Source organism: Siphateles boraxobius, unplaced genomic scaffold (assembly GCF_051911475.1).
Source record: "Siphateles boraxobius isolate OS27281-9 unplaced genomic scaffold, OSU_SipBor_1 7, whole genome shotgun sequence".
In the NCBI taxonomy this organism is placed as follows: Eukaryota; Metazoa; Chordata; class Actinopteri; order Cypriniformes; family Leuciscidae; genus Siphateles; species Siphateles boraxobius.
In genome coordinates, this window is record NW_027509197.1 from 35,868,353 (window position 1) to 35,880,889 (window position 12,537).

Here is a 12,537-nt window from a genome sequence, read left to right on the forward strand (position 1 = left end):
TTGACGTAAATGGGAACTAAGTTACAACTTACGAACTACTAAATATTTTTACGTTGCACCATTAAACTTAGTTTAAACTTAACTCTACGTTCCAACTAAATATTTACGGCAGCCTCCGATCAGGAGTAACGGTTGGAATAAAATATCAGACAGACTAAACTGCATCAATAAGCTCTTCTTTTACCTGACAGACTTAAATTCTTTAGACATATATGATAATGCTGACATTTACACTCGCTTACATTTTAAGAGAGAGAACAGTATGTGAAAAGATAACTTTGTTAGCGGCTCTTTAACACCAACCCGTCCTAAACAGCGCCGCTGTGTGCATCAGTCCATGTTGTGCATGTCAAATATCAGTCATAATCCATAAACGTACTAATTTCTTATGTTTTTTTGTATCAATATTTATTTATTGATGCTTATTTCATTTCAAATACAGTTTCTGAATGTTATTTACATAAAAAAACACTTAAGTTATGATCAAGTATCGTATTTAATGGAAACTTATTTTTACTGTTAGTAACCTGAGGTAAAAGTTGTTAGAATGAAGGATAAACTGAAATTCACGGCAATTCAACACGACTTCTGCTCACGTATTTGAAGGCTGCTACTGGTTCATCGAGGCTAAACGTCATAATATGCGACTACGCATTACTTTACGGAGAGCTTACGACCTACTAGCTACGTTCTGCCTTACGAACAAATGGTGCAACGGAATATAGTACAGTGTTAGTTACAAACTAGCTAGTAGTTACTAAGCCTCTAGTGTGGACTTTACGTTCCAATTTAAGAAAGAACTTACGAACGGCTGGTGCAACCCTACCCAGATGAGTTATCCTCACACTCTCGTGCCTCGACCAAAACACTAAGATTAATGTATTTCTCTGTCTTCTGCACATAATCCACATAAACTGATCCAAAAACTACAATTAGGGTGTTACTTATGGACTCATCAAGCAACCAATGTTTTTCACAATTTTGCCAAGGTTTATTTCCTTAAATCCACTTTAGGTTCAAACAAATGCAGACAACATGAAACGGCTTTCACGACTCACTTTACTTCTATAATCGGACACATTCAAAAAAAGTAGATTGCAACTTGATTATATCAACAGGGACTAGACAAAGAAAAAGCCTCAGAACAGAGCCATTTAGATGGCATGGATTGAAAATTAAGGAATTTGCAACATCAAGTGAACAAGAAAGAAATTTTAGAGGCAGAACAAGTTGACATTTTGTTGAAAGAATATGAAGACAAATGTGTTTTTCTTTGGAATAATGTGCACTGATGAATCATTCAGATTTAGACTAAAATGTAGAGAGAATATATAGTATAATGAGGGCTTTAAGGCACATTTACCCCTAAAAGGCCTCATATTACTGTATGCGATAAAAATAATTAATAAATACTGTAAATATGCTGTAACTATCAAAATTTCAAAACTATATCCCCAGTCCAAACTGACTATTCATTGAATATGACTCATTATTTGAAAAATGAACTTAATAAATAAAATAAGAGCAAACCCTTTGAGTCTTAAAAAAAGCAAAACAAAAGAAGTCCTAAAGTTCAGAGAGCCTACAAAATAGTCATGAAAAACTAAATTATGGTTGTTTTTTGGCAATTGCCTGGGTTTTATCCTAGGTTCAGTGCTGCGTCATGTTGCATATCAGAACGGTGGGGCCGGGTGCTGGGTTTCCTGCCTTTATTTCACTGCCCGGCCCATAAATCAAATGCAAAAGCAAACAAGCCCACAGCAGCTCTGTGCCAGCAACCCCTGAAAGTGGGCCTGCTTTCTATAAACATTCCACAGGGAGACTGAGCCCTGATAAGACCTCCACATACTTCTGAAGATCATGAACCCCGCCTCCATTTCCCATCAGCACCGCGTATGACCATCAAAATATTTCACATCGTGTTCGACGGCTCTGGGAGGAACAAACTCACTGGTTCTCCACCGCTGGAATTTTCTCATGAACATACACAATCTCTAAACCCGACCGGAACGAATGATAAGAATGGATCTGCTCCAGCCGACAATTCAATGTTCACCACATGTATAGAATTGAATAATTTTCTTTGGTGGAAATGACATTGTTAAGATTATTGGAATAAAATGGCAGTGTTTAATATTTCATAAATACACTCAATTGACACTCAATCTACTGTCAAACCTATTGCACTATATTATGTGGGTGATTTTTCTTTACCCATTAAATGCTCTTCACTGATACAGCTACAGATACACTGATACAACTAACTTCAATAAAACATTTTTGTTACGTTTTTAAAGTTTAAGGAGGTCGGAGTCTGTGTAATGTGTCTTATGTGTCTGTGTGTGTGTGTGTGTGTCTTATATGTGTGTGTGTCTTATGTGTGTGTGTGTGTGTGTGTGTGTCTTATGTGTGTGTGTGTGTGTGTGTGTGTCTTATGTGTGTGTGTGTGTGTGTGTGTGTGTGTGTGTGTGTGTGTGTGTGTGTGTGTGTGTGTGTGTGTGTGTGTGTCTTATGTGTGTGTGTGTGTGTGTCTTATGTGTGTGTGTGTCTTATTTGTGTCTTATGTGTGTGTGTGTGTGTGTGTGTGTGTGTGTGTGTGTGTGTGTGTGTGTGTGTGTGTGTGTGTGTGTGTGTGTGTGTGTGTCCCACCCCCACCCCCCCCAAAACACATCTCTTTTTTCCTTGTTATATATTACCAGTCAAAAGTTTGGAAACTAAGGAAACTATTTATTATAAAATAAAAAAGGTCATTTTTATCTCACTATGCTTACTTTTTTCCTCAGAACTGTGAGATAAAAACTTGCAAAATGCGAGTTATAAGTGTGTGTTTTTATATAGTTTTTCTCTATAAAGTGTTGAAGGCTTCACGTTGTGCCTAAAAACACTCCTTACCTGTAGTAAATCAAATCACTGTGAAAAGTAGACAGATTGTTTTTAAACAGATAAAAAACTAGACTTGTGAAGAGGTCTTGTTTACTGCAGCTGTTAAAATGAATGATACAGTCAGCAGCTGCCCTGTTCCCTTCAGTTAATATTGTAAACACCAATAAAAAGTCCTTTGCACAAATAGTACAAATAATAAAAAAAAAAAATAAGGCTGTCATTTTAAGATGTTATTTAAATAATATTGTTTTCAAAATAAGCTTGAAATATAACTACATTCAGGAAATTCATTATGGTAAAACTTTATTTCAATGGTCCAATTTAGACATTCTAATAACTATAAGTAACTAAATGCCAACTTACTCTACTAACCCGAACCCTAACAACTACTGTAACCCTAACCTAACAGTCTACTAATACTCTAATAAGAGTTAGTTGACATGTAGTTCTGAAGATACTTATAGTTAGTGGAATATCTAAAGTGGACCATCGAAATAAAGTATAACCCATGTTAAAAACAGAACAGAGCACAACTGAATGGAACAGAACATCTCTAAAACTTAAAAACATGCTGCATTCAATGCTTTACAGACAAAAACATCCATCGGACAATATGCTCAAAAACAAGCTAATAAAATAAACCATTAGCCAACAACTTTAGCAAAATATATCAATCTATCATAGTTGATTCAACTCTGGTCCTTATATGATATTCTTATGTGCTCAGAGAGAGTGTGCGTTTAAGGTCAGCTGGTCCCTGGTGACATCACAATCTTGGCAGGATATGAGGAAGAGAAACACATCAGACTGGAGGACTGGAATGTTATAGTAATTATTGGGGACAATACTCCATGCAAGCCACAAAGCTGAACCTCAAAGCTGAAAAAAGCCTCAAACGGGAGTGTGAGCAGCCATATTTCCTGCCATCCCATGTCTCCAACAGCGATGGTGGCTTTTTTTTAAAAACGTTTTTGTGAGGAAAAAGAGCCACATGATTGCACTGAAATTTTAAAATGCAGCAGTCATTAAGTCACCATCCAGACATATTTCTGGCTGAACTTGTCACACCGGTACTTGCGCGCACCACAGACCCTCATCCGTACAGGGTTTGGTCAGATTGATTCGCCTCGATCACTAAATCCAGCGGTCAACTGCTGCCGACTTCTGTGAATTTCCAATCAGACAAACACCACAATCTAGAATCAGTTGAATACTCACTGCAGAATGAACAAGGCGACATTTGGCTCACACGGAACATGCAGATTGTTTTTTTTTTTTTTCATTTTCTTTGGACTGATTTTTGGCAGAAAATATATGGAAATCAGAGAGCCAGAGTACTAGACTCTTATCATCAGCTGAAAGTATTAACTAATTAATCGAAATATTTTATAAACAAACATGGATGGGCCAGAGATGTATAAATCTGCAGAGTTCTATGGAGCAAATTCCAAGTGACTCCTTATTAGTGGCTACCAATGTCCCTTCCAAAAGCCCTATTGGTTTTTATCAAGGACAAAAATGTCCCGTTAATGCACGCAATTATGGTTTGTCTGAACGATGCTGTTTAATATAACATGGTTTGGAACTTTAGTAAGTAAATAAATTATAGCCACTGAACATTATAGTTCCTCATAACTTCCGATTTTTAATCACTGCAACCTCTTTTAGTCAGAATAGAAGCCCCAGTGTGTGCAAGTGGCCCAAAGGCAGGATGTTTTAACTATTTTTGCCCCAAATGACTTCCTGTGGGCCTCTTAGTAGATCTACGGTGTGCCAACTCTGCTAAAGCTACTATGAAAAGTGATCTCCACCCATCTGAGAGCCCCTCAACCACTGTCCTTTCTGTCTGAATGCCTGCTTAATGCATCACACAATCACACCAACTCAATCCAAACGGACAATTCATTAGAGCAGCAGAATACAAGCCAAAGATGCCATTACTGTACACCCTTTATGGCCAACATCAGTACTGTAACAGCAGGTGCCAAATCTTTTGGCATCAGAAACTGCTTACAGTTTACTACATCTCACTAATGTATTACTTTTACTTTTGTTGAAGTGATGAAACAGCACATTTTTGTGCAGTATTGACAGATATATTTAAAGCTGTGGATGATTGTCCTGACAACTCCGTACAAAAAGGGGGGAAAAATTTTACCCAGAAGTGACCAAAATCACCAAAAACCTCCCTTTAGGATGTCCTTATTTGTAAATCTGGTATAAAAATAAAATAATTACAAGTTTTTTTTTAAATTGTAAAAATGCAGAAAGTTTTGTGTGATGGGTATGTTTAGGGGTAGTGTAAGGGGATATAATATACAGTTTGTACAGTATAAAAACCATTACGTCTATGGAGAGTCCCCATTTATATCGCTAAGTAAAAGTGTGTGTGTGTGTGTGTGTGTGTGTGTGTGTGTGTGTGTGTGTGTGTGTGTGTGTGTGTGTGTGTGTGTGTGTGTGTGTGTGTGTGTGTGTGTGTGTGTGTGTGTGTGTGTGTGTGTGTGTGTAGATAACTTACAAATTGTTGTCAGTTACTGATTACAAATTACATGATGAATTTTTAATCAGTAACTGACTTTCAAATATCAATTGATTAATTGGCCTGACAAATATAGTGTCCTATTACAAATTATATTTGATCAATCGCATTATAACGACTAATATGTTTTGTTGACAGGGCGACCGTTACTACTACTTAAAACATTGCAAATACAAATAAAACCCAATTCATCTGAATTGTCACAGACTAATTGACTTATTTGTATTTAAAGTGAAGATTTCGGTCTTTCTGACACATCTTTGTCATCTGCAGCTGGTTGCAACAAACTCCTCAGGTAAGAAAAAACCCTTAGTGATTATTCGTTTATGATGGGATTTCTTATCTTAAGTAGTTTGTTGCAACCGGCCGTGTACTTTCCGACTCGTGTGATCCCAATCTTCATGACGGGTGCTCCATCAGCCCCAGCGTGCAGAACGTGCCACCCGCCAGCCTGCAGTGATAAACAACCCAAGCAAGCGGCGGAGCTTTGTTTCCGCAGAGCCAACGCATTCATCCGTTTAAATCTGCAGGATGAGAAGATGCTGCAGGGGTCTTAAATCAGTCCCAGAGCCTCGGCTTCTACGCAGGAATGCCATGGCGAGTGTTTCTGCCTTCGTCAGCATCTCCTCCCAACCTTCGCAGCCTCCAAACGTTTGGTGGACACAGACTTCAACTTGCTAATGCCTGAAAACCTCTTAAAGATCGCTGCTAATTTGCTGTGACCTCGTGAAAAGCTGGGCCCCAATCTAAACAGCCCCATGTTGGTTACATTTTGGCTATCTTGTCAGATTTCATGTTCACTGGCACTGTAATTGAACAACCCTGGAGAATGTTGACATCTTGAATGCATTTTCTCTGGTGCCGGTCAAAAACAGTGGCTCTTTTAACATGGCAGTCAACAAGGATTACGGGAAAGTCTATCTGTCTGAGGATCGTAAAGCGGAATGGAAAAGTAACTAGGTGTATGTGATGGTAGGATAACAGCATGATCAGGCCCAGACTGATTTTGCCCAGATATTTTGGGGCAAAATCTACAGAATTCTGCAAAATGAATGTCAATAGATTCTTAAATGGAGCTGAAATATAATCAAATTAGCCAAAATCTATAATAAACAGACAAACAAACAAGGGCCTGAGAGATTGTATTGCTCTGTGATTGAAGATTTTTTTAGTTGTTGTTGTTGTTGTTGTTGTTGTAAAAATTCTATTTATAAATTACAAATATTTATACATATACACTAGGGGTGTAACAGCACACAGAAGTCATGGTTCGCTACGTACCCCGGTTTTGGGGTCACGGTTCGATATGAGTTTGGTATAACTGGAAAAAGCAATAAATACCCAATGCTAGTTATCTTTTAATTTATTTTGATATGTGTTAGCAAACTTTTGAACAATAGTGTGTGTTAATCCCAGCCATTTTTTGCTATATCTACATCTATGGTTGATCTAAAGTGCATGATGGTCAATATAAATAAAATGTAATGATGTAGTGATTGAGCAAATACACTAAATCGTGCAGAAAGTTCTGCAAGTGCAGATTCCACACGAGTCTGGTCATAACTCAAACATCTGCAGAACCTCACACGATGGGTTGTCACAAAAACTGTAAATAGCATGTTATGTGGAAATAAGTGTTAATTCTCCCCTGATACGATTTCTGAAAATTCTAAGAAAAAAAGCTTAAAACAATTCTCATCCATCGTGAAAAAAAAGTTGTGTTTTGTCACAGTATGAATTTGTGGTAAAGATCCCCAGGTATGATGCTAAAACATGGCACAAGAATGTAAACAAGCTTAACAGCACTCTCAAATTTACAAGTGAGTTCTCCTGTCATTTACCTGCATCACTGTAATTTCTATTTATGCATTTTGCATAATTCGCTGGTATATTTGAACATGGGATACAGCTTTTCTAGGAGGAACGCTGAGGATCGTGTGTTGATCTCATTGTTCGACGGCTGGCCAAACTCTCTAACGGCAGAGATGCTGATTTATTTATCGGGTGGAATCCAAGGCGACACTAAATACATCTTCCATCCATGAGATCAAATGATCCTTGAACTTCAATAACAGTGCGTTTTTTAAACACACATTTATCACATTGAATTCCACTCTGGACAGTGTTAGGGTGCTGTGGATCTGAACTCATCTGCCTCTCTATGTGTAAGCGGGAAATGTTGGAACTGCAGTTACAGAGGAGCTCGAGGAGCCTCTAAATCACAGCTGAAGCCAACAGGAGGAATGCTGGAGAAAACTGCTCCGAGCTCAACCGAGCTGCTAGTATCTCTTTCGACCATGATTACCTGGAGATCAAACGTAGACAAAGCAAGAGAAAGGGTGTTTTTTTTTTTGCAAGTCTGGTTAACCTCTTATACAAAACCATTATTACTATACAAATCAGCCACAAAGGGTGCGTTCACACTTGTAGTTCATTTCTCTTTGGTGTTTTATGATCTGGACCAAAAAGAAAATAATACATTTAGTGCTAGTTCGCTTAGAACGTAGAGATACAAAAAAAAGGCTTTTATGACGTATATCTTGCAACAGAACTTACCGAACATTCAGAGCAATGCTGTGTGCTGGGCTAAACTGTATTTTTGATTGTATTTTTACCAGCAAAGAACTCGTTGAGACATTTTAAAATGTGTAAAGAAGTCCAGGAATTCCTCGGTTGCACAGAAACGAAGATCTGCTGCAAGGAGATGGTGTTTCCGACACCTTTACTGAACTGTGATGGACAATGTAGCTCCTGAGAAGAACCAGGTATGTTTGACATCACGTCTTGTTTTTGGATTGTTTAGATTTCTTTGCTCCGTGTTGCTTTCATATTTGAACCGCACCAGAAAAAAAAGATGGCTTTCGGTCCGCTTGTTTGGTGTACACTTACAGAGCAATCGCACCAGAGTTGTCTTTAATCAAACCAAACCTTTCAAGAGTGAATACAGCCAAACTTGGCCAATAGGTCCAGGCAGCTCTTTTTACATTTTCTAAATTTTCTAAATTTTCATTTTTAAATTGAGTGAGGAATTTGTCTGTCCACAGCTAATGCAGAAACTCTAAATGGTTTATTTATTAATGAATTAGTAATTTGAAATAGTGGTTCACTTCCACAATTTAAGATGGATCACTTCCAGATACAAAAGTATGTGGTCTAAGATTTGAATTAAATTCTGTAACAAAACTCTAGTGTAAAGCACCATTATTGGTAAGCAGTCAACTCACTTAATTGAAAATCATATAAAAAAATAATACATTTAGAGGGCATAGGATATGTATAACATTATGAATAAGGGTAGCTTCAGTTCTGAAGAGCTTTCTGTGGAGTTTTCCTGATGCAGATTCAGTGTGGGCCAGCCAATAAGTCTTATTTCTCACTGGGAGAAATAGTAACTTTCTCTTAAAAACAGCCTTGAACATCAAACGGGGTCTGCAGCGATCAGACAGCTTAGTTGGGGACTAACGAAATGGTCAAATAATTAGCCCTGTTGAGTGATAGCAAATCTCCTTCTTTCACGCCGCAGTCATTGCAGGTTTTTAAGCTCAATCAGCTGATAGTTTTACTAGTGTACGTGCAATGAAACCTGCACAGAGCTGCACGAAGATCAAATACTCTACAGTTCTGATTCAGAAGATGATCATCAAGAGCTTCCCAATTATTAACTCAAGGGTTATGCACTTTAGAGCATTCTGGCTATCAAAAAGGAACATTCTGGGGACTGATAAAGGAGAAGAATATGCAAAAGCTCAAATGGAGTCTGGGGAATAAAACACATTTGTTATGAGGGATGCAATCATGAGAAAATGAGACCATCTATTTCCCCCTCCCGCTATCTCTAGATAATGATAAATACACTAAATGTGTTCACAACAGCATTATTTCTTTTTCCCCTCAATTTGAGCCAAATGAGTTCAAATTGCATCTGCAAACGTGCCAAAACAAAGTGTGCATTCTTTTCCATGCACAATTGAGGTACAATGGACGAAAGGGGAACAAACAGAACTATACATGTTGCATGGGTGTGCACAGATGGCATAATATGGCTTTTTAGCACTAGATTATCATCAGTTTTGCCAACTGAGAATTTGTAATAACATGTACCTGTCTTTCAAACACTGAAAAGCCAAAGTTTATCTAACTGTTGATGTCATAAACAAATTAGTGTAGTTGGCGTATCATAAATAATCAACACTAAAGAGTCTGGTGTTTGACATTTAAGGTCACAACTGCCTGTCCTGACCTAAGGGTCATCAGGTTATGTCTGGTCAATGGAGAAAAATCTCTGTTTGAACAAGAATGAATCTCACTAAAACATGTCCAGGTCACATTTCACCCTAAATTCAAAAGGAGAATATATATATATATATATATATATATATATATATATATATATATATATATATATATATATATATATATATATATATATATATATATATATATATATATATATTATTGCATAAAGAAAAGTGTAGAGATGTTTTACTCCTGTATTATTTTTTTTTATTTTTTTTATTTCCAAAGAAAATAATCTCACGATAAAAATGTGACCACTATTAAAATACATAAATAAATACAAATAATAAAAATTTAATTAAATTAAATTAAATATTGGCTGCATATTATTTTAGAAAATGTCTTATTTCTTTTAATTATTTTTGGGGTGAAATATGACCAGGACCTGTTCTTGACAGGTCTGGTGAGATGCGCATCTACACAATAGAAAGCCACACGCTGTGCTGGTCAGTGCCACAGGGGGATGGCTATTGTTCAGCATTTAACAGCAGCGTTGTCATCCTGTCAGCCGCATTTTTTACAGTAAAAAGGGAAGCTCTGAAAACATGCCACTCAGAGACCCGGATCAAAGCTGAGTGTCCTCGCTGGGAGACCACAATGACTCCTGACCAGACATAAGACTCACTCACACAACACTGACAACAAACTGAGCTATTAATATTTAAATCTGAAAGTTCCGAAAATCCAAGCCACGTTCAAAGCAATTCTAAATTGCAGAATACAGGCAAACATTCTACATTAATGCAGCAAGTTGCCTTCAGTTGGCAACCGTACAATTAGGTTAAATTTGTCACATTTATTTATATGGCGCTTTTTACAATACAGATTGTTTCAAAGCTGCTTCACGGTAATAAACAGGAAAATAACAGTATTCATGTTGTAAAATTCATCAATTAGAAAAAGAAATTCAGGAATACAAGAAGATAATACACAATTATTCAGCTAAATTAGTGTTGTTTCGATTCAGTTCAATAACTTAGCCAATGTTGAAAAGATAATCAGCTATGAAACAGGTTCAATTCAGCTATAAGCAGCTCTATACAACAGAGTCATTATTCAACTCAAGTCAGTTCAATGTTGATTCAATGCTGTAATGCTAGTGTCATTATTAACTCATTTCGATTCAAATTTTGAAGGATAATAAGACTTTTGAAGGCTAACTACTAGACCTTGTGTATAAATTCAGATTTAATATCTTTAGATGCACTGTGTTCAGTCAGATGCCACGACAACAAGACATAATTTCATCATTTGGAGGATAAATGACATTTAAAAGCTAAAGTGAAGGGGAAGTTTTTCAGTAAATAACTTAAATTTAATTCTGTTCCTCAAACAAAGCTATTGATGGCTTCAGAAGGCTTGACATATAGTCATATACACTACTTTATTGCTAATTCAACTGTGTTTCCTGTCATTTTGTGGAGTTTGATGCTATAAACTGATCTTCAAAACATCATGAAAGAATATCATATAGGTTTGTAACAACATGAGGGTGAATAAATGACAGAATTTGAATTTTCAGGTGAACTATTCCTTTTAAAATCACAGTGAAGCATTGAGTCACATTCAAAGCCAGTGTTTAATGTGGCTAAATCTCTCAGCATCACCACAGCAGTCCCACACTTTTCATTTTGACTGGGTAAATAATAAACAAGAGCAGCTTCACTGTTTTCATTTCACTTCTAAAGAACACGTTTTGCAGTCTGAGCTTTTCCTTAAACACGCCTGAGAACACACTCTGTTATCACAGAGAACAAGCAAACAAACACGCGCAGCTGCGAGAGCAAATGAGGTTAAAATTCCCAAGATATCTGGCAACATTCTCAGCGACAGCGAGCCATGTCACCATCTCCTTACCTGATACACAGCGGTGGCCATCCTCAGCGTGTTTGTGTGTGTGTGTGTGTGTGTGTGTGTGTCTGTCAGTCCCAGCGTCGCATTCTCCTCTAAGCAGAGAGTCTTACAGGATCGTCCGGTACGACTCACAGGCAGAGCAGCGCACCTCTCTCAAACACACAGTGTAATCCAGCAAGCAGAAGTGTGTGTGTAGATGTGTGCGCAAACACGTCTGCTTTCTTGGCTTCCTGAGAAAGGCTGAAATGTTGACTCACATTCCCTGTTCGCTCTAGCCAAAAAAAGAGGATCATAAAAGATATTCACACTATATATGGCTATGGACTACCAGAGCAGGTCAGATCCAGATGCAGCACCTTCAGACCCAACGAGCGCACGGCACGGGAATCTGCCAAGTCTAGCTGCAGGCAACTGACATTCTCCTTTCCCTCGCACTTTTTTGCCCTCCCTTTTTTCTCTCTCTCTCTCTCTCTCTCTCTCTCTCTCTCTCTCTCTCTCTCTCTCTCTCTCTCTCTCTCTCTCTCTCTCTCTCTCTCTCTCTCTCTCTCTCTCTCTCTATGTGAGCATTTATGGAACAGACAGAGGGGAAAAAAATCTTAGAAAAATATACATTAGGTCCAAAATTAACATTTGTCAAGCGCCAAATGAAAGAAAAATATGGCTTTGGTGAATAAATATAACAAAGTTACACATCAGCTGGCCAATAACTTCATCAGGAATGGCAACGTTTGAATGTTTATAAATGGTGATTTATTTATTCTTATTTTGTAAACAGTGTGTGTGTGTGTGTGTGTGTGTGTGTGTGTGTGTGTGTGTGTGTGTGTGTGTGTGTGTGTGTGTGTGTGTGTGTGTGTGTGTGTGTGTGTGTGCTGTATATTTAGCCAGTTATTCATCGTCACAATGGAATAAGGATAAGAAATAAAGATGAATGCTAAATAATTCACGACTGATAGATACCGCAAAAT

At 37.6% G+C, this 12,537-nt stretch overlaps 1 protein-coding gene across 27 annotated transcripts in view; it reads right to left on the reverse strand.

Annotated features, from left to right (window-relative positions):
* Positions 1 to 12,537, reverse strand: part of tns1b (tensin 1b) — a 252,192-nt gene that overhangs the window by 117,629 nt on the left and 122,026 nt on the right. For 5 of the 27 annotated variants that reach the window (XM_077215651.1, XM_077215649.1, XM_077215646.1 and 2 more), the window contains exon 1: positions 11,576 to 12,167. The exons of the other annotated variants lie outside the window; for them this stretch is intronic. In XM_077215651.1, the coding sequence (XP_077071766.1) occupies positions 11,576 to 11,596 (21 nt within the window). In that variant the 5' untranslated portion in view covers positions 11,597 to 12,167. Of the gene's footprint in view, positions 1 to 11,575; positions 12,168 to 12,537 lie in introns of those variants that run through there. 27 annotated transcript variants of the gene reach the window in all.